The sequence below is a fragment of the Mauremys reevesii genome, linkage group 5, assembly GCF_016161935.1.
Source record: "Mauremys reevesii isolate NIE-2019 linkage group 5, ASM1616193v1, whole genome shotgun sequence".
Lineage (NCBI taxonomy): Eukaryota > Metazoa > Chordata > Testudines > Geoemydidae > Mauremys > Mauremys reevesii.
The window spans coordinates 39,650,489-39,668,704 of record NC_052627.1 but is presented as its reverse complement, the minus strand read 5'-3'; the positions used below and the strand labels follow the sequence as shown (position 1 = coordinate 39,668,704).

The 18,216-nt window shown below is 40.3% G+C and overlaps 1 protein-coding gene across 4 annotated transcripts in view; it reads right to left on the bottom strand.

Annotated features, from left to right (window-relative positions):
• Positions 1-2,123: 2,123 nt before the first annotated feature.
• Positions 2,124-18,216, bottom strand: part of SYNPO2 (synaptopodin 2) — a 121,287-nt gene continuing 105,194 nt past the window's right edge. For all 4 annotated transcript variants that reach the window (XM_039540000.1, XM_039539999.1, XM_039540001.1 and 1 more), the window contains one exon: positions 2,124-5,846. In XM_039540000.1, coding sequence (XP_039395934.1) covers positions 5,274-5,846 — 573 coding nt within the window. In that variant the 3' untranslated portion in view covers positions 2,124-5,273. The remainder of the gene's footprint in view (positions 5,847-18,216) is intronic.

Genomic DNA, 18,216 nt, shown 5'->3' with positions numbered 1-18,216 from the left:
GAGAATGTGGCCAGCTGAATGCTGGAGGTTTAGGAGAGTGATTTTTTTTTTTAATAAAGTAGATTCTGTAATGATAGTTACAGCCCCAGGATAAGCAGGTCCCTTTTCCCCTGGTAATTGAACAGGAGTTACTCCAGGTTAATAAGGACACCTCGGGGCAATCAAGGGCCTGCCAGAACCGTTGTTAGCCTTCCCTCCAGTAAGATAGACATGCGCAATAGGAGCTGTGGGGAGCAAGTGCGCTACTGGTGAGTCGGACGGTGCAGACACTGACAAACGCCAGGAGGGAAACCTTCTGGGCCCTAGAGGTTTGGGGGAAGAGACCCTGCCTGATCTGGGTGTCTAGCATGCTGCCACTACACCCAGAGGAGCTACCAGAGACTAAGCCCTGGTCTACACACAGCCCCTAATTCGAACTAGGGTACGCGAATTCAGCTACGTGAATAACGTAGCTGAATTCGAACTACCCTAGTTCGAATAACTTACCCGTCCAGACGCCACGGAAGCGAACTCCGCGGCTCCAAGGTCGACTCCGGCAACTCCTCCTGCCGCGGTGGAGTACCGGAGTTCGAACTAGCGCTTCCGGGGTTCGAACTATCGCGTCTAGATCAGACACGATAGTTCGAACTCCGAGAAGTCGAACTCGCCGCGTCGACCCGGACGGTAAGTATAGACGTGGCCTAAGAGGCTCTCCTCCCCCTCCACTATCAGGGAGGCCAGGAGGAACTTTGTCTGAGCAGGGGTGGAATTTAGGTAAGTTTGAGACCAAATCTAGATCTGGACTTTGCAGTTTAAGTGCATCTCTACATGGGCTTAAGGTGTTCTAAATGAGTTGATCATGAAATAACAAACAGCTGATAACTTTCATCTTGAGCAAAATAACAGCTTTGATAATAGCTAAACTCATGCGACTTTTCTCTTTACTCCAAGTATTGTTCATTATACTGAACATTCATTTCACTCAACTAGTTTATTTATTTATAACATACTTAAGCACCCTAGAATTAATACATACATACATACATAATATATAACACACACCTCTACCCCGATATAACGCTGTCCTCGGGAGCCAAAAAATCTTACCGCGTTATAAGTGAAACCACGTTATATCGAACTTGCTTTGATCCGCCGGAGTCCACAGTCCTGCCCTCCCCGGAGCACTGCTTTACCGTGTTATATCTGAATTCGTGTTATATCAGATCGTGTTCTATCGGGGTAGAGGGGTGTGTGTGTGTGTGTATACACACACACACACACACATTCAGATTTTATTATATATATATATATATATATATATATATATATATATATATATATATATAATAAATATATATATAATAAAATCTGAATAGCATAAATACAGCTTCCCCTTCATATTTAAATGCTTAATTATACCAAAGACTTACAAAATGCTATTGTCAAGTTTTGCTGGTTTCCAAATTTTAGCTACATGCTCACTTTTCTTATTTTTATATTTCAGCCAAATCCTGCCTGCCTCAATAATGTAAAAGGTGCTATTGACTTCATTGGGACTAGTCACATAAATGGAGGAAGCAGGATTTGGCTTTTTATGGGCCAGACTGTAAACACTTTCTTCATATTGGTGAGCAGTTACTGACCTGGGATGTGTGACAGTTGGCAGTGAGTTCAAAAGAAATAGCTACAGAGGGACAGATTGTGAAAACAGCAACTTTCCCTTTAAAAAAAATAAAACCTCAATAATCCAGCTCTTCTGAAGAACCCCATAGTAACTAACAGGTGTTTACATGCAGTGGTGATAGACAAATAATTCTGGAGGGAGGCAGATGTCAGTGTCAAGCTTCAAAGGGGAACCATGCTGAGAGGGAAAGAATTAAAATGTTGCAAACTGCTCTGAGAGTCATTTTACATGTGTTTATTTTCTCCACTTACTCAGTGTGAGGATGAAATTCTACTGACTTTGACATGTTGCTATTGATCTGATAATGATTTAAGCTTCTAGAAGCTCAGACCAGCTGTGGGGTTACAGACTGGTAAATTCAGTGATTCTAAAAATGGTGCTGAATGAGCGATTAAACTTGGTTTGGGTTCAGATTATTTCAAAACTAACATGAATAGGGAGAAAGCAACATTGCCTTTCATCTGATTGGTGAAATCACTTTATTAAATTATACAATTTACATCTCTGGCATGCTCTCTTCAAATAAAGTGTCCTTTGCAGTGAACAAACAGTATGTAGAAGTGAAAATCCATTTATAAGGATAGCATAGACTTTTCCTACAATGCAAAAATGTCATGTGAATAGATATTTAATTGCAATACAGCTAACTAAAATGAAAACTAATTATGAACAAGAAAATGTGAACATCTATATTCTAGTATAACTACAGAAACTAAACTCTTGGTTATATTTGCATATTCAAATTCTTTGCATATTAACAAAGACACTGAAGTTTAGAAGTCAGTTCTAATGTAAATAATAGGCATCTAAGATATCGGGGGTGGGGGGGACTATTTTCCTCACATTAACCGAGTAGATCTGTGCACTTACAAACAATAAAATGTAAGAAACACTTTAAATGAATATTCAGAGCTGATACACAACACAATCACATGATTTTGACTACAAAATATTTTTGCCAGAGATGGGATGAGGGAGAGAAAGAAGAATGAAAGGTGCAGAGTGATGCTTCAGAAAGCTTTGTATGCACTGTAATAGTATCTGAGGCCTGATACTGAGCCAATTGAAGTTAATGACAAAAATTCCATTGAAATGAATAAGAGCAGTGTGTGAAGCTCAGTTATACTCTGGAAAAGAGCATTCCAATTTGTCCGTATAACAGTGATAGATCTACGTTCTTTTTAGACTTGGTATATTTACAAACCGGTCTCTTCCTCCTCTTCCCCCCCTCCCCATCCCCTTCAAAATCCTAATGCTTATGGCTACCCACTAGGTTTCATTTAGGTGGAGTTGACTTACCCTAATTTAAAGCAGCCAAAGAAACAGCTGTGGTAACACACAGCTACCTGCCAATAGAGGGTAATGTGTGGAGGGCAGTACTGCAGCTCATCCTGCAGCCTTTACTCAGGCTCATTATATTTGACATTGATTCCATGGACATTTTTCTGAGTAATGGCCACAGAATTGGTGCTACTAAATACCTGATCCAGCTCCTGCTTGAGTCAATGGGAGTCTTTCTACTGACTTTAGTGGGAGATTAATCAGTTTAAATGTAAAAGCCCAGCCCTGAATAGTATAGTGATGAAAAGTTAATGTGTATAAAGATTGTAGGTATTCTTCTAACCTACATCATAACATCCATCTAGAAGTATTCTGGGTCTTATATAGAGAGATTGTTACATTTTTAGGGTTCGATCCTGCAAACACTTAGGCACATGAGTAAGTTTACAGCAAGTGAGTTTACAGTAAATATTTGCAGCACTGGGCATAATAACATAATATTTGTAACATTTTAAAATATGGGTATTTTTGGAAATCTTTTAGGTGTGAGTGTTTTATTTATAACTACATATTTCCACACTTCATTAGGATGCATGATATTATTTTCAAAGGAAATACAAAGCTATTTTCCAGATTCTGAGAAGTGAAATGCTTTTTTCCCCTAAAGTTGCATTTGGCCAAATTATTATTTTCTGAACATTGCTTAATTCTGTTCCCAGTATAACAACATAAAGGATACAACTCAAAACAGAAACTAGATAAGAAGTCAGCCTCTTGCGGAAAAAAATTTACATTGGTTTATAACCTGGTTTCTGTGTACGCTTTCTTATTATGTATGTGAATTTTAATTTTCTTTTCAAATTGTTCTGCTTACACTTATATTATGGTTTAAGCACAGATATTCAACTATATTTCAGCAATATTTTTCAAGTGGCCGTGCTTGATAGATATTTGAAAAATATCCAACAACTGAGGATGGTGCAGTGCACTCTGTAAAACTGGGTATTCATTGAACACCTAACACTATCTAAACCACCCAGTGAGCTTGTAGTATATGGCTTAGCCACGTATGTTGTTGTTAACTACATGAACTGTAAATGTAAGATATGTACCAGCAGTAACAAAATTTACCATCTCTCCAACTCCATCAACACATATTTAACCCTCTAAGCACTCTCCTTAGTTCTCCTTAGCGTTGCCTTAACTAGACTCAGACCATGTAACACTTATCATAAACCATATTCCACATACCTCCTGCACGTAACATGAATTGTCCTTGTTATATAACCTATTTTGGCCTTCCAAAATGAGACTACAAATCAAAAGCCTTTCAAGCATTCAACTACTAGTAGCAGAATCTGCTGCACTAAATGTTCAGCAAGTTAAACATTTCACAAAGAAATAAATGTAGTTGTCATCCAACACCCCTACAAGACTGACATGTATTTGTTTGATTGTTTATTACAACAGTCACTTGCAACCCAATTTAAATGTAACCTAACTATATTAAATACTTCTCCAATTCATTTTGTTATCCAAGTATCATATCAGTACTTCATCATAATGTCCCTTTCTTTCCTGCTGTTTTCAAACTAGGGTGGGTAATTACAACAGCCAAAGCTTACAATGGAGAGTTACACCCCAAACTTCCTTGAAATCCCTCTGAACTGCATGATTACATGATATTAACATATGCTAATGTGTACCAGAGCTTCAGGTAAAATGACTATAGAAGTATTGTATGTTTATCATAGTAAAACTATAAGATTTACTTTTCAAGAATCCCTTTTTAAAAAAATGCTACAGAGAAATTATATGATCAATATGCTGAGTAAATCTTTCCAAAGTTTGGAATTCCATTGGAAAAATAACCCTCTCTGAAATCTGGCTATGTCCGTGTCCTAAAATTCAGATATCAAATATACCCAGAAATCCTACAGACCCCACCAGAAAATTTCTTTTTTAAAAGCTTTATTTCATTCTTTGTGTATTTCATTAACTCGTTTGTAAGTGTTTTTGTACTCTGTCCAATTAAAGCTTTTTCTATATGTGCTTTGTAATAAGCACATTGATTATCCCGCCTAAACAAATCTGACCTTTTTAAAAAACAAAACAAAACTGTATCCTGGGAATAAAATTGAATTTAGTCTAGAACTGAAAGCTCTGAAATATCATGAAACCTGCACCATTCTACAAAACTTCCTCATTCTTTCAGTTTAGAAACTGTCAGCCAGCAAGAAGCTATTCAGACAGGTCACTTTACTCCTCCAACTGGGATATAAGGCTGGTGAAGCTGGCAGGAGGGAAATATGCCAGGTTCTTCTGTCTTTCATGTTTGACGCCTCCATCCCCTTGGATGTGGATTGTAGTTTGAGTTGGCCATTGACAGGCAGTAGTCGGATCTGGAATCCATGGGCATCGTGTCAGGATCTGTTCGGGATCGCTGACCATAATATGCATATTGAAGCCGAGAGCCACACTGAAAAGTGGAGCTGGGGGCTGACATGCTGCTCTTTGGTGGGGATGTGATACCAGACTGCCTCCTTCCAAATGATGCAAGGCTAGCATGAACACCTGGGGATGGAGACCCACAGGAAACCCTTTGTTTCCAATCATCCGGTGGCTCAGGGAGTGTTTTCCTGCGAGCAGCTGATACTACATTAGCAACAATGGATTCTTGAATGTTTTGGGGGCCAAAAGCATCATCCACTAGGCCGAGAGGGGACTTGGCTGCTGCTTCCCAGGGAGTCAATCTCTTGCCAGGCTTGTCGGCGGCTGCTGCTGGTTTGCTGAAGTAACCGGGGCCAGGTTGGGACATCACAGGTGAAGCAGGGGACATGGCTCGATAGGTGAGTGAAGAAGGCCTCACAGGAAGTGATAATGAGCAGCCACTGCCTCTTTCCTAGGAACAACAAAACCTCAAATATAACCACAATAATTGAATATCAATGACAGAAGCCCTTTCCCTTCATTTCCAAACTGAAGCGAATTATTGTTGGGCTATTGGCATACTGTTTAGTGTGTTAGTATATGAGCAGGGGCGGCTCCAGGCACCAGCATGCCAAGCGCGTGCCTGGAACGGCAAGCAATGGGGGGGTACTCTGCCGGTCGCCGCGAGAGCGGCAGGCAGGCTGCCTTCGGTGGCATGTCTGCGGAGGGTCCAGTGGTCCCGTGGCTTCGGCGGACCTCCCGCAGGCGTGCCAACGAATCCGAGGGACCGAGGACCTCCCACAGGCATGCTGCCAAAGGCAGCCTGCCTGCCGTGCTTGGGGCAGCAAAATACCTAGAGCCGCCCCTGTATATGAGAGAGTACAAGAACTTGCTGGCAGTATGAGGAACAACAGATCTCTAAGAACATATCACCCTTCATGTAGTGAGAGAGAGAATTCAAGTGTTTGGGGGAGACACGAGATTGACAGACTGAAGGAGTCTTCTGTTACTGAACAGGTACATGATAGCAACACTGAAAGCTCCCCTCCACCTCCTCTACCCTGCTAATAGGTAAAAAGGGAGATGGGAGAGAAACTCTCTTACCAGTCTGACTACATCTACAGGATGCAGGCATAAACTTACTTATTTGGTAATTGGCTCTGTCCAATAGATCTAGCCAGAGTGTATTTTATCCATCCCTTATTAAGGAGCTCTTTTCCACTGAAATTTATCATGCGTGGAAAGGGAACAAAAATGAATGAAATAACTAAAAAAGCTGATGCAATAATTTGCCTAATACCATTATAGTACATTACTTAACCTTGCTCCTTTTAAATGACAGTGCCCTAAAAATTTCAGAACACTCTGACCCATTTTTAGGAGAAATCCATTCATATTCCACAAATCCTAATCTTCTTAGTTATGCAGCACTTTTAAACAAAAAAACTCTGTTCATGAGAAGGGTTTTTTCCTCAGCAGTCTTCATTCAGCAATATACAGTACAAGTACCTCATTTTTGCACACATGCCAAATGTGCACTCTGCATCAGACAAATCACATGGTTCCTAAATTAGGAAGAACAATATGAACAGAGACTATTTAACTGACTATGTCCTCTGATTCATATCCTGAAGTCTGGAAACAGCCTTTAATTCCCATACTTTATTTGAAATCTGGCATTAAGGTCCAGATCCTCAAAGGTATTTAGAAGCATGACTCCCATTGATTTCAATGGGAATTAGGATCCTAAATACCTTTGAGGATCTGGCTCTAAGTGGCCAAGGGCTTTGCTAAGTCTTTTTCCTGAAAACAGTGGCCTGACTTACCTTTCCTATATAATATTCAAAGACCATGGGATTAATCAAAACTAAGCCTACTGAAGTCAACAGGAGCCTGAATTGTGCAAAGTGAAGATTTATCCATGAATGAGTTTGTTTAATATTCAATATCGTTAATGTCATACAGTATTTCACTTTTTTCTAGGCTCTTCCATCAGAGGATCTCTATGCACTTAGCAAAATTTAATGATCTATATCTCATACACCACTTTGAGGTACATATTATTAGCCCCATTTCAGAGATGTGGAAACTAAGACAGGGAGAAATGAATGGCTCAATTTTCAAAGTTCCTGAGCATCTGCAGCTTTTATTGATTACAATAGGTTTAGTCAGTCAGTACCTATTAAAACAGGCCATCAGTGACATACCCAAGGTTTCATAGTGAGTTTTTGGCAGACTCCACCTCTGTTTTACAAGACAATCCTCTTCCTTGCCCATTTGAGCTATCCCCAACATCAGAAAGAAATGCCCCCCCACATATTAACCGCTCCCAACAAATGGCAAATTTCCATCCTGAGAAAAGAACTGTACTTTGTACACTTGAATTCAATTAATTTTTAACCTATAAGGGTGCACATTGATGTATGAGTCACCAAACAAACTCACTTTTACCTGTATAGGGCTCAGCTCAGCACTCAAAATGTACACTTTACATAGAAAAGGAAAAATTATTCTTTTTTACCATACAAAGGCAGAGGGGAATATATTATTTTGCCTATGGATGAAATGATCATACCATTAACAGTGGGTTGGAGTTCTTTCAGATCTTCATATCATGAAAGGGTAGTACCTGTAAATGGTTTTCTGTTCAGTAGCGATCACAATCCAGGCAGAAGGGTGTTCTCTGTGGCCAAAGATTGGCCCATGTGTGTCCTCCAATCAGAATTAAGGATTTTTTTCCCCTCTTCTACCTACTACAAATGCTCTCCTCAGTTGGCAGCACAGTCAATCTCTTTCTTGGCAAGTAAAGTTCATATGCTTCATTTAACCAGTTGGCAAGAAAAGAAATGTTAAAAGGTTGTGAACTTATAAAGAATTCTGTGCAATCTTAGACACAATTTCTATTAAATAAATTACTCTGATAACCTGAACAGTGACACTTTTTACAAGATAAGATTGTAAAGGTGGCGGGGGAAGTTCCCATCTGAATTAGCAGGTCATCAGAGGGTTCCAGATAGTTGTCTCTGCTGAACAGAAAACCTTTTGTATAGGTAAGGAAAATTTCCCTTTCTGTTCAGTGGAACTTCCAGTTTAGACAGAAGAGTTCTAAGTCCATCAGACCATGTAGGATCCCAGAGATAAGTGGGGGATGGGAAGTATACTCTTTAGAGAACAACTGTCATAAGGATCTGACATCCAAAGGCAGTATCAGCTAAGATGCTATGCTTGTCTGTCACGTTTGGAGAAGGTCTCTAGAGACTTCCAAGTTGCTGCTGTGGTGGTTTTGACTGCAGAGGTACCTTCTCGTTCTGTCCAGCCCTGGTAGAGTGGGACTTAATCTTAAAAATAAATACATTAAAAATTAAAAAAAAATCCTATCCAATAGAAATTGATAGGCCAATGAAATACATTTCATAATCCATCTAACAAGTGTCCCCATTCCATGACATGAAGATGAAGCCTTCAAAAATGCAGAATAGACAAAATTTAATGGCCTAGAGCATGTTTGGATTAGGGTAAGTTGTGGTTTTTTTGTTTTTGTTTTGTTTTTTTCTTTTCTTTATTAAAGAGAGGGAGTATCAGACTAGGAAGTAAAAATTGTTGTTGGAAAATCAAACATTACCTCAGTTAGGATACTGGAAACCCTTCTGAGGACAACTTTATCATGGTATAGAGTGAGGAAGGGGAACTGATAGAAGACAGCTGAAAGTAACCTTGTAGAAGAGAATTTGTAGGGATATTGTAGATAGGAGCTCAAAAGGAGAATAGCACATGGCTTTGACAATCAGATTCAGGTCCCAGAAAAAGAATGCTTTACCAACTCAAGGGCTTAAATTGTTCATAACTAAGAAGAACTTCATGATCAAGGAGTAGTTACCAAAATTCATTACAACCACAGGCCCTCTAATGGCTCCCAAAGCATAAATTTATCTTTTTAAGAGTTGTTGCAGAAAAAGGAGACTCTGTGCTACTGAGAACTGGGATGGAATGACATCCTTTGGCTTGCATCATCTGAAAAAATATTCCAAGTAATTTTAATATGCTTGGACATGGAGGATTTTGCTCACAAATGAGCATATTAAGCATATTGTCTTGCAATCCTGCAGTTCTGCCCTTCAGAAGACAAGCCTTTTGGAAGAGTGTCTCTGGATTTGGGAGTAATATTAGACATTGGGGGAAGAGGTCCATATCAGTAAATGGGACGAAAGGATGGGTTTATCCATTGTGCCTCAATGATACGTCTGATCATCCTTTGCAAAGTTAGTGATACTAAGATTGTTTGAACTCGGTTCTTTTTTTCCCCTCTATACCTTTTGTGAGACTTTGGTGGATAAAGTGACTGGGTAGGAATGCAGGTAATGTCATACTTAACCCTGAAAGGGAGAACATATCAACTACATAAGCTTTTCTGTCCTTGTATCTACTGGAGTAAGGAATCACCCAGTGAATCTCCTGTGAGATGAAAAGGTTCATGATTGGTTCTCACTGGGGAATCCATCATCTGGAATATTTGTCCCAATGCAATACCAGAAATCTCCTGTTGAGAGTTTTATCCTGGATCCCAGGTACATGATCTGCTCAAGATCTATATTACTGAGATTATTCAATGATTAATTCTCTCATGATGGTGAGAGATAAATCACTTCGCCTCATAGAGAAGGAAATTCCCAGTCCAGGATCAAACCCAGAATAACTGTCACATGACTAAACACAACACAATGAGTTTGCCAACTCTAGCTGATTCACACACAAATAATGTAGTTCTAGTAGTATATTCAGGCCAGTTTGGGTTTCTTGGGCTGCTTGAATTCTTCATACCTTCCCTGAGTCAACATTATTAATTACTTAAGTTTAGACAACTTCCTGATGAAGTCATTTGGCTCCTCAAGATTCAAATGTATGTGAGAATGGCATTCCTCTTCATCTACTCAGGAGAAGGATGAAGTAACCTCTCATTCCTTGGAGGAGGAGCCAAGGTTTTTCCCCCCCAGGGTCATTTCCATGTAAGTTTAAATCTTTTTAAAGGAAAGATGCCTTTCTGGATCCTGAGGGGAAGGATTTTTCCAAGACGTATTCTTTGGAAAGAGGCTGAAGTAAGCAAGAACAAATTTGCCCTTCTTGGTGAGAGGCTTAAAGAATTCTGCAATTTTGGGACATAGCTTACGAGGTTAGAAATGATCCTGCCACTTTCTAGGTTGAGTACTTGCCTCAGAATGTACTTCACCGCACTCCTGAACCTTGGATTTGTCTGTCTGGTTCTCCAGTGGAGAGGAAGGCATTACCATCATTGCCTTGTGACTTGGACTAACTGCAATCCTCAAGTAATGTGCCTATAGTTGTTGCAGAGACAGGCTCTGACAGAAGTTGCTGACTGAATTATCTATGGTGTTCAGAGAGAGATTGGTGGTGATTATGCTGAAGTTAGGTAGAGCAGAAATTTTGAGAGCTAATCTGATCCCAGAAGAGGAAAATATCTTTGACTACAGGATACCTCAGTTGTTCTGGACCAGAGATTTTTCTGAACATAAATAGTAGCCACCTTCTAGTAAAAACAGAAAATAATTCTGTTTCATTCCCTCTGTTCTTGCTACCATTTTTTTTAATTTCTTGGGCTTTTTAAAATTAATGGGCCTGATTGTGTGCTCTCTTATACTGATGCAAATCAGGAATAGCTCTATTGAAGTCAGTTTGTATAAAATAGGTGTAACTGAGAGAAATCAGGCCAAAAATAAATTAGTAAGGCTGGACTCATAAATTAGAAAAATAAATACTAGAGGCCAAAGCATGAAGTCAGGACATGGTTTTTACTCTCCTTATCCAAACGAAGCCTAGTTTCAGTGAGATTAGAACTAAACTGAATAAGGATTGAGTAAACCCTGAGACAGGATCTCAAGATTTGATCCTAAGAGGAAAATAGTCAACTCCAATGCAATTCATCATAATTCAAAATGTACAAGACATTTAAATAGGAAGTTAATTTGTGTCCTGGCAACAATTGACAATACATGGCAAAACCTGTTTTACTACTTTGGTGTACATTGTTATCTGAACTAAATGTATCATGCAGTGATTGGTTTAGCATAGAAATTCCATTTGAGGCTGTTACTCCTAGTACCTCCAATGATTTCAGTGGAGATACTGTACATTTTCACTGATGCAGCAGAACACAACTTGGCTGTAGGGTCCTGACTATGAAAAGACTTATAAACATGCTTAATTTCATGCACAGTGAGTAGTCCCATTGAATTCAATGCTTAAGTATTGAATTCAATGGGACTACTCGCATTCCGTAAAGTTAAACATGTGCCTAGGTCTTTGCAGGGTTAGAGTCTAAAGTTGTATTAGCTATACTGTACTAAGTTGATATTATGCCATATAGTATTTTATCTTTATGATTCATGTCTCTGATAAGAAATTTAACTTAATGGACAGGACTTGCAATAGTATTCGTGCACGTTTTTGCAGCTTTATGGAGAGAACCATAAAACAAAATGAAATAATTATTTTCTTCTTGGGGCCAAGTCAGAAACGCATTGAAGTCAATGAGGATTTTTCCATTTGTCTTGGTTGGGGGGTGTTTGCTACTGTCACTACTGTACTAGGGAAGGAAAGAAGTCTCTCTTTAACAAGTTTTCAACTTTGTTTTACTATGGAGTTTTAAATGAATATATTGTTTGCTGAGCTGTCAAGGTGCTGAGGGCCTGATTCTTCTCTGTCATGTGAACTTCATATGCGTATAACCCCATTGATTCAATTTTTACTGGTGTAACAGTAGAATCAAGCCCTGAATTCCTCTCTTTAGCCAAAGAAATAATACAGTACAGGCAGTAACAGTACAAGATTATCCACTGTGCCCTGCCAATATGCCTCAATCCTTACCTCAAGTTCACATACCCACTTAGTCCTGGGCCTCCCAGCTGAGACTTCCAACAAGTCTTCCAATTGGTGCCAATTATGGTGGTGGCTGTTGTAATGAAGACCATTAAACACTAGCAACTTGCATGTGTGTGTGTGTGCATGTGTGTGTGTGTGTGTGTAAATAAGGTAATAATTTTGCAGTCACTTTCTCACTTTTTTTTAGTAAGAATAGATCTATTTTATCTGCTTCCACACTGTTCTGGAATTGAATACTCCCTAGGCTTCATTGCAGAAAGGTGTTCCATCTGCTTACACACTTCAGAAAACAGACCTTTAAGGATTTTCAGGAACATGTAATTTATGCTAAAAACACAAGCCTATCTCCTATTTTTTCACAAGTAAAGACTGGGAGATGACACATTAATTTTATATTGTTGTCATTAGAATTACTACTTTGTCACTAGTAGAGATGGGCCTGAACCAAAACACTGTACCTAAACATTTTAAATGCATGACTGACTCCTATCAGTAATAGGCTATTCAGAACTCTGGCCTTAACCACAGGAACTCATGGCTCAGGCCAATCTCTAGTCACTAGAATTCACTCACAATTCATTTACCAGACAGTGTTAACTGAGCACAGTGATACTCAACCTCAATCCATATTCTATTCTTCAAGGTCCATCAAGCAGTTTTTATTGTGTCATGGCTTGGAATGTAGCTGGCCTTAAGTAGAATATACAAAACACAGATCACACATGAAGCAGGGGGAAAAGTGACAGGCAAACAGAGAGGAATTAGCAATCTCTTCCTCTCCCTGAAACATTAAATAAATAAATTTAGAAGAAGGGAGAGAGAGAAAAACTCCCTTTTTCCCTTCCCTCCCACCAGCCAAAAAGGAAGCATGGAAAGAGAAGAGATATGGCATCAAATGAAGCATCAGAAAGCTACAAAATCACAATACCTTGGGGACATCCTGTTGCAATGTTTTCATGATGATATTCTTTCATCACACAAAGATGTTCATAGATTCTAGGACTGGAAGGGACCTTGAGAGGTCATCATGTCCAGTCCCCTGCCCTCATGGCAGGACCAAATACTGTCTAGACCAGGGGTCAGCAACCTTTCAGAAGTGGTGTGCTGAGTCTTCATTTATTCACTCTAATTTAAGGTTTTGTGTGCCAGTAATACATGTTAACATTTTTAGAAGGTCTCTTTCTATAAGTCTATAATATATAACTAAGCTATTGTTGTATGTAAAGTAAATAAGGTTTTTTAAATGTTTAAGAAGCTTCATTTAAAAATAAATTAAAATGCAGAGCCCCCCGGACGGGTGGCTAGGACCCAGGCAGTGTGAGTGCCACTGAAAATCAGCTCGCTTGCCACCTTCGGCACACGTGCCATAGGTTGCCTACCCCTGGTCTAGACCATCCCTGATAGACATTTATCTAACCTACTCTTAAATATCTTCAGAGATGGAGATTCCACAACCTCCCTAGGCAATCTATTCCAATCTCCAACCACCCTGACAGTTAGGAACTTTTTCCTAATGTCCAACCTAAACTTCCCTTGCTGCAGTTTAAGCCCATTGCTTCTTGTTCTATCCTTAGAGGCTAAGATGAACAAGTTTTCTCCCTCCTCCTTATGACACCCTTTTAGATACCTGAAAACTGCTATCATGTCCTCTCTCAGTCGTCTTTTTTCCAGACTAAACAAACCCAATATGTTGTGTGTGATGTTGCAACATAATAACAAGTCAAAATGCTACTCTGATTAGTCTGTGCTTTCCCATTACTCTGTTTGAAGCTCTTCAGGAAAGAATACCACTGACCTAGAATAGTTACTGAATGGAGGCAACAGTTTTTAGATAAGAAGAGGATGTAAGACAAATAAGTTGTCTGCCAGAATCTTAGGGAATCCTTATAGCTGCAGTTGGCTTCTCTAACATACATGAGAACAGTTGAGAGGCTTGTTACATTAACGTTTTTAAAAATGCAAAGTATTTATAAAGTGTTCAATAAAGCAAACATTTATTTTACTATATACGTATCTTTAATATATTTGACGTGTATATTCATATACACTAAAGCAAATGTAGCATTATTCCCAAAAGTAATTTACTGAATTAGGTATATAGATGTGAATCAATGCACACACAAGTGTGTGTGTGTGTGTGTAAATAGAAAATGTCTGTCTATATGATTTGTGAAATAGATACACAAGTAAGTAGGAAACACTATAATATGGAGCTAAGCATTATTTATTAGGTATGAATTAGGCATCCAAGTTCCCATGGGAGTGGGAGAACAAGTTGCCTAAGTAAGGGATTCTCAGAAACCAGCAAGCCAGGCAGGGAGGAGTCTGTCGCCACTTGGGATTCTCACCCATAAACCCTCTCCTGGAGTCAGGCAACTAAGACAGATCAGCCCTTTCTCCTGAAGAATCAGAGAGAGTGAGAGAGATCCCCACCCATTATAGCTAATAGCTCAGTGCTTAGCACTGTCCTGAGATGTGGGAGACTTGTTTCCCAAATCCCTGCTCTGCCTGATTTGGAGCTGAAATTGAGAGAGTTGAATCCAGGTTCTCCCACACGTCAGGAAAGTGCTCTTACCCCCCTAGTTATGTCTCCTGTTGAAGTTGTTCCATGTTGTATAAATAATTAAATATTCATTGGGCCAGAGACAGAGAGAGAGGAAAAAGCATGAGATTGACCCAATAGCCCAGTGGTTAGGGCATTCAGCTGAGATGGGGGAGAGTCTGGGTCAAATCCCTGCTTTGATGGAGAGTTAATTATTTATACAAAGTGGAACCACTTCAACAGGAGAGACTGAGGGAGCCCTATCCCAGAATACCCCATAGCCTGGGTGTTTAGGAAGCTCTCCTGGCAGACCTGGGTTCAAGGCCCTCCCCCAAATAAGGCAGAGTGTCCTTAACAAGTGGGCTGTTGGCTATAATGTGGGGTGCACGTGCTCGCCCCGACTGTCCTTTGTTTTGTTTGTTAGGTGTACTCAGAGCATGCCTACTGGATTGGGCCCTGCAGGCAAGATAGGCATGCAATTGTCTGGTTTGAGAATCCCACTGGCGGTGAGGCATGACCTAGGATGCCGAGCAGCTCAGTGGCATCAGGATTTAGGCAGCTTGGTCAAGCTTACCAGTGGAAACTGATGTGCTTATAGGGTTAGGTGGCAGTTTTGTGGTTTTATGAATGTTAACTGCACCTTATTGCTGGATTTAGCCACCTAAAAAGGCAGTTAGGTGTCTAAGTCCTTTTGTGACTCTAGTCCTTAAGAGCCTAAGTCATTCTCAGAGAAAGTCAATGAGACTCGGACTCCTAACTACTTAAGTCACTTTTGAAAAAGGGAGTTTTAGGCTTCTATGTCACTTTGGGATTTTGATATTTTTGCCCTGGTCCATAATTCCATGTCAAAGGCATGTTCAATCCTGAACTAACATTGGCCTCCAGATGGAACATATGCAGAGTACCAGTATTGTAGAAGAAGGAGAAATGAAGGAGGGAGAAAAAGGGGCAGTTGTGCCACTGCAAAGAAGGTTGTGCCGCTGTTCCAGCTTTTAAAGGCCCAAAGTGGTGTTAGGGGCATTTTACATTGCACAATAATAATAACTTCAAGCTATAAGTGCAACCATTGGGAAGGTGGTGGTGGTGGGGGGAATATGACTGCCCCTGAACCAAGGTTTCCAGGGTCCATGTTTCTAGAGAAGCTCACCAGACAGACTGCAATGGAGCCAGGGCAATCTCATTTATAACGAATTTCAAAATTTTTGGTTTTCATTCCAAATCCAAAGGAAACCAAGTTTCAAAATATCAAAATCCTCTGCAAAATGGAATTCCCTTTCTTTGCACAGCTCTACTGCTAACCACAGATACGTTAGATATTGACTTAGCTCAGTATACTTCTGTTTAATTTAAGCAAGGGAAAATGGTTGCTTTAGTTTGTCCCATAACTTTCAGATCAGATCTGATTGTAAAAACACAATAAAGTTTTATCTGTAATATGCAAGGGACTGGAGATTCTTTTGGCTCATAGAAATCCCTATTTTCAATTAAACAGAGGAGTGGACATAGCATATTTCCCAGAGGAAAGAGCATTTGCTGCCACCTTCTGGAGTTTAACAGTAGCTGTGTGCATGTATAAGTTATGGTTAACTAGGATAAGAAACCAAAAAGTGTTTGAAAGTAGGTGCAGTTAGAGTCTGGCTAGTTTATGTTCTGGCTAGAAAATTAATGATTTTAGCTGTGTGAGCTCCACTTAAAGGCCAAATCCCATACTGACCAAAAATAGAGAGCTGTGTCTGGCAGAAGGCTAACCACCAGCTGTCCCAAGTACTTAGCTCTGGTTACTCTTGTGACTGAACAAGAGTCATTATTTTTGCTCCAAATGGCTGTTGTGGCTGGATTCTGGAGGTAAAGGGGTCTCCCCGGTGCCATCCTTGCACTCAATTCATACCACATCCACATATTGTCCTTACACTCCAGGGTACAAAGTTGGGGGGCACAGGGGAAAAGCCAGGAGTTTGCATACACCATAGAAATTTGTCTAGGCTACAGATGCATACAGCTGTGATCATTCTCTGATCACCTGCTATGAACCACTATCTCCCCCCACATACACACACACACATTCTCTATCCCGTCATGGAAAGTGAAGTAGGATTGCCCCCATCTCCCCCATAGTGCCTATGTATTTCTAAAGCAAACCCGGATCTAAAATAGTAGTTGCTGTCTCCTCTATACTGTATGGACAATGAAGAAATCTTAAATGAATACAGAAATAAAGGTGCTGAGTAAATGACTCTGTCACAAATTGCAAAACATCAATATAAAACACACAGTATATTCTAGGCAGTGCTGGTAGTTCCATCTATTATAATGTTGCCCAGCACTTTCCACTATAAAGACCTTGTTTTCAGTTGCTTATAACTTTGCCAATATTTAACCATTTTAGCTGAAAATTGTCATGTGTGGTGTCTGCCTCAGGCTGATTTCTTTTGAAATTTTTTAGCCAAAATAGTTCAGCTGTTTTAGAGAATGAGCTTTGGGGAAAAGACATTGTTTTGCTCATTATAAAATTTTCTGGTGATCTGTTATTTAAAAAGCTCTAGTGCCCCCATGCTTTGGAGCAAGAATTTGAAATGTGGGGGGGGGGGGCTTTGTGTCATGGATGTGCATTTTGCCATACTCTTGAAAATATGCTCAGATTTGACCATGATATAAGCCTTTTGAAAAATTGTAGATCGCACATTTTCAGTACAGACTTCCTGCATTTTAACAGCTAAATTTCCTGAAGAGTTGATCTGGGGCAGAGCCGAGTTTTTGCTGCAACTGGGCTGCTGAGCAACTCTGGGCTGCTGGGTGTCATGCTAGGTCCAGCTCTAAAGAGCGGGGAGATTCTCTCCCTGTGCTCTCAATGACCTGGATCAAGGCAGTGGGGAGGTGGAAGCTGTCTGATTCAAATGAAGACAGGACAAGAGCTGGACCAACAGGGGTTGGGGAAAGAAGTTGAGACAAGGTGCCTTGGGGAAGAGGGACATTGGGACTGGGAGAAGGAGGTGGAGAGAGACTGGGACTGGCTGGGTAAGGAGATTGCAAGCCATGGAGGGAAATGGGAATGGGGCAGAGCCAGTAGGGTGGAAGGAGACTGAGCTCAGAAGGGGGAAACTGGGACTAGCTGGGTGAGGATACTGGGACTGTGAGGGGGAGACTGGGACTGGGATGATGAACCAGGCATGGGAAAAAGAAAAGACTGGGACTGGAGTCACACTTGGTGGAGCGAGGGCAGAAGAGTCTGTGCCACTGGAACACAGACCCCTCCAGACCTGGAATGGAACCCAGGATGTCTGAGTCTCACCATTCCTCCACTGTGAAGCCCTCTGGCAAAGTGTCCGATTCCCCTCTATTGCTGGCCCACATAGAGAATGACAATCTACTACTGCTGTCAGTTACTCCATTAGCTCAAGTGGCAGAG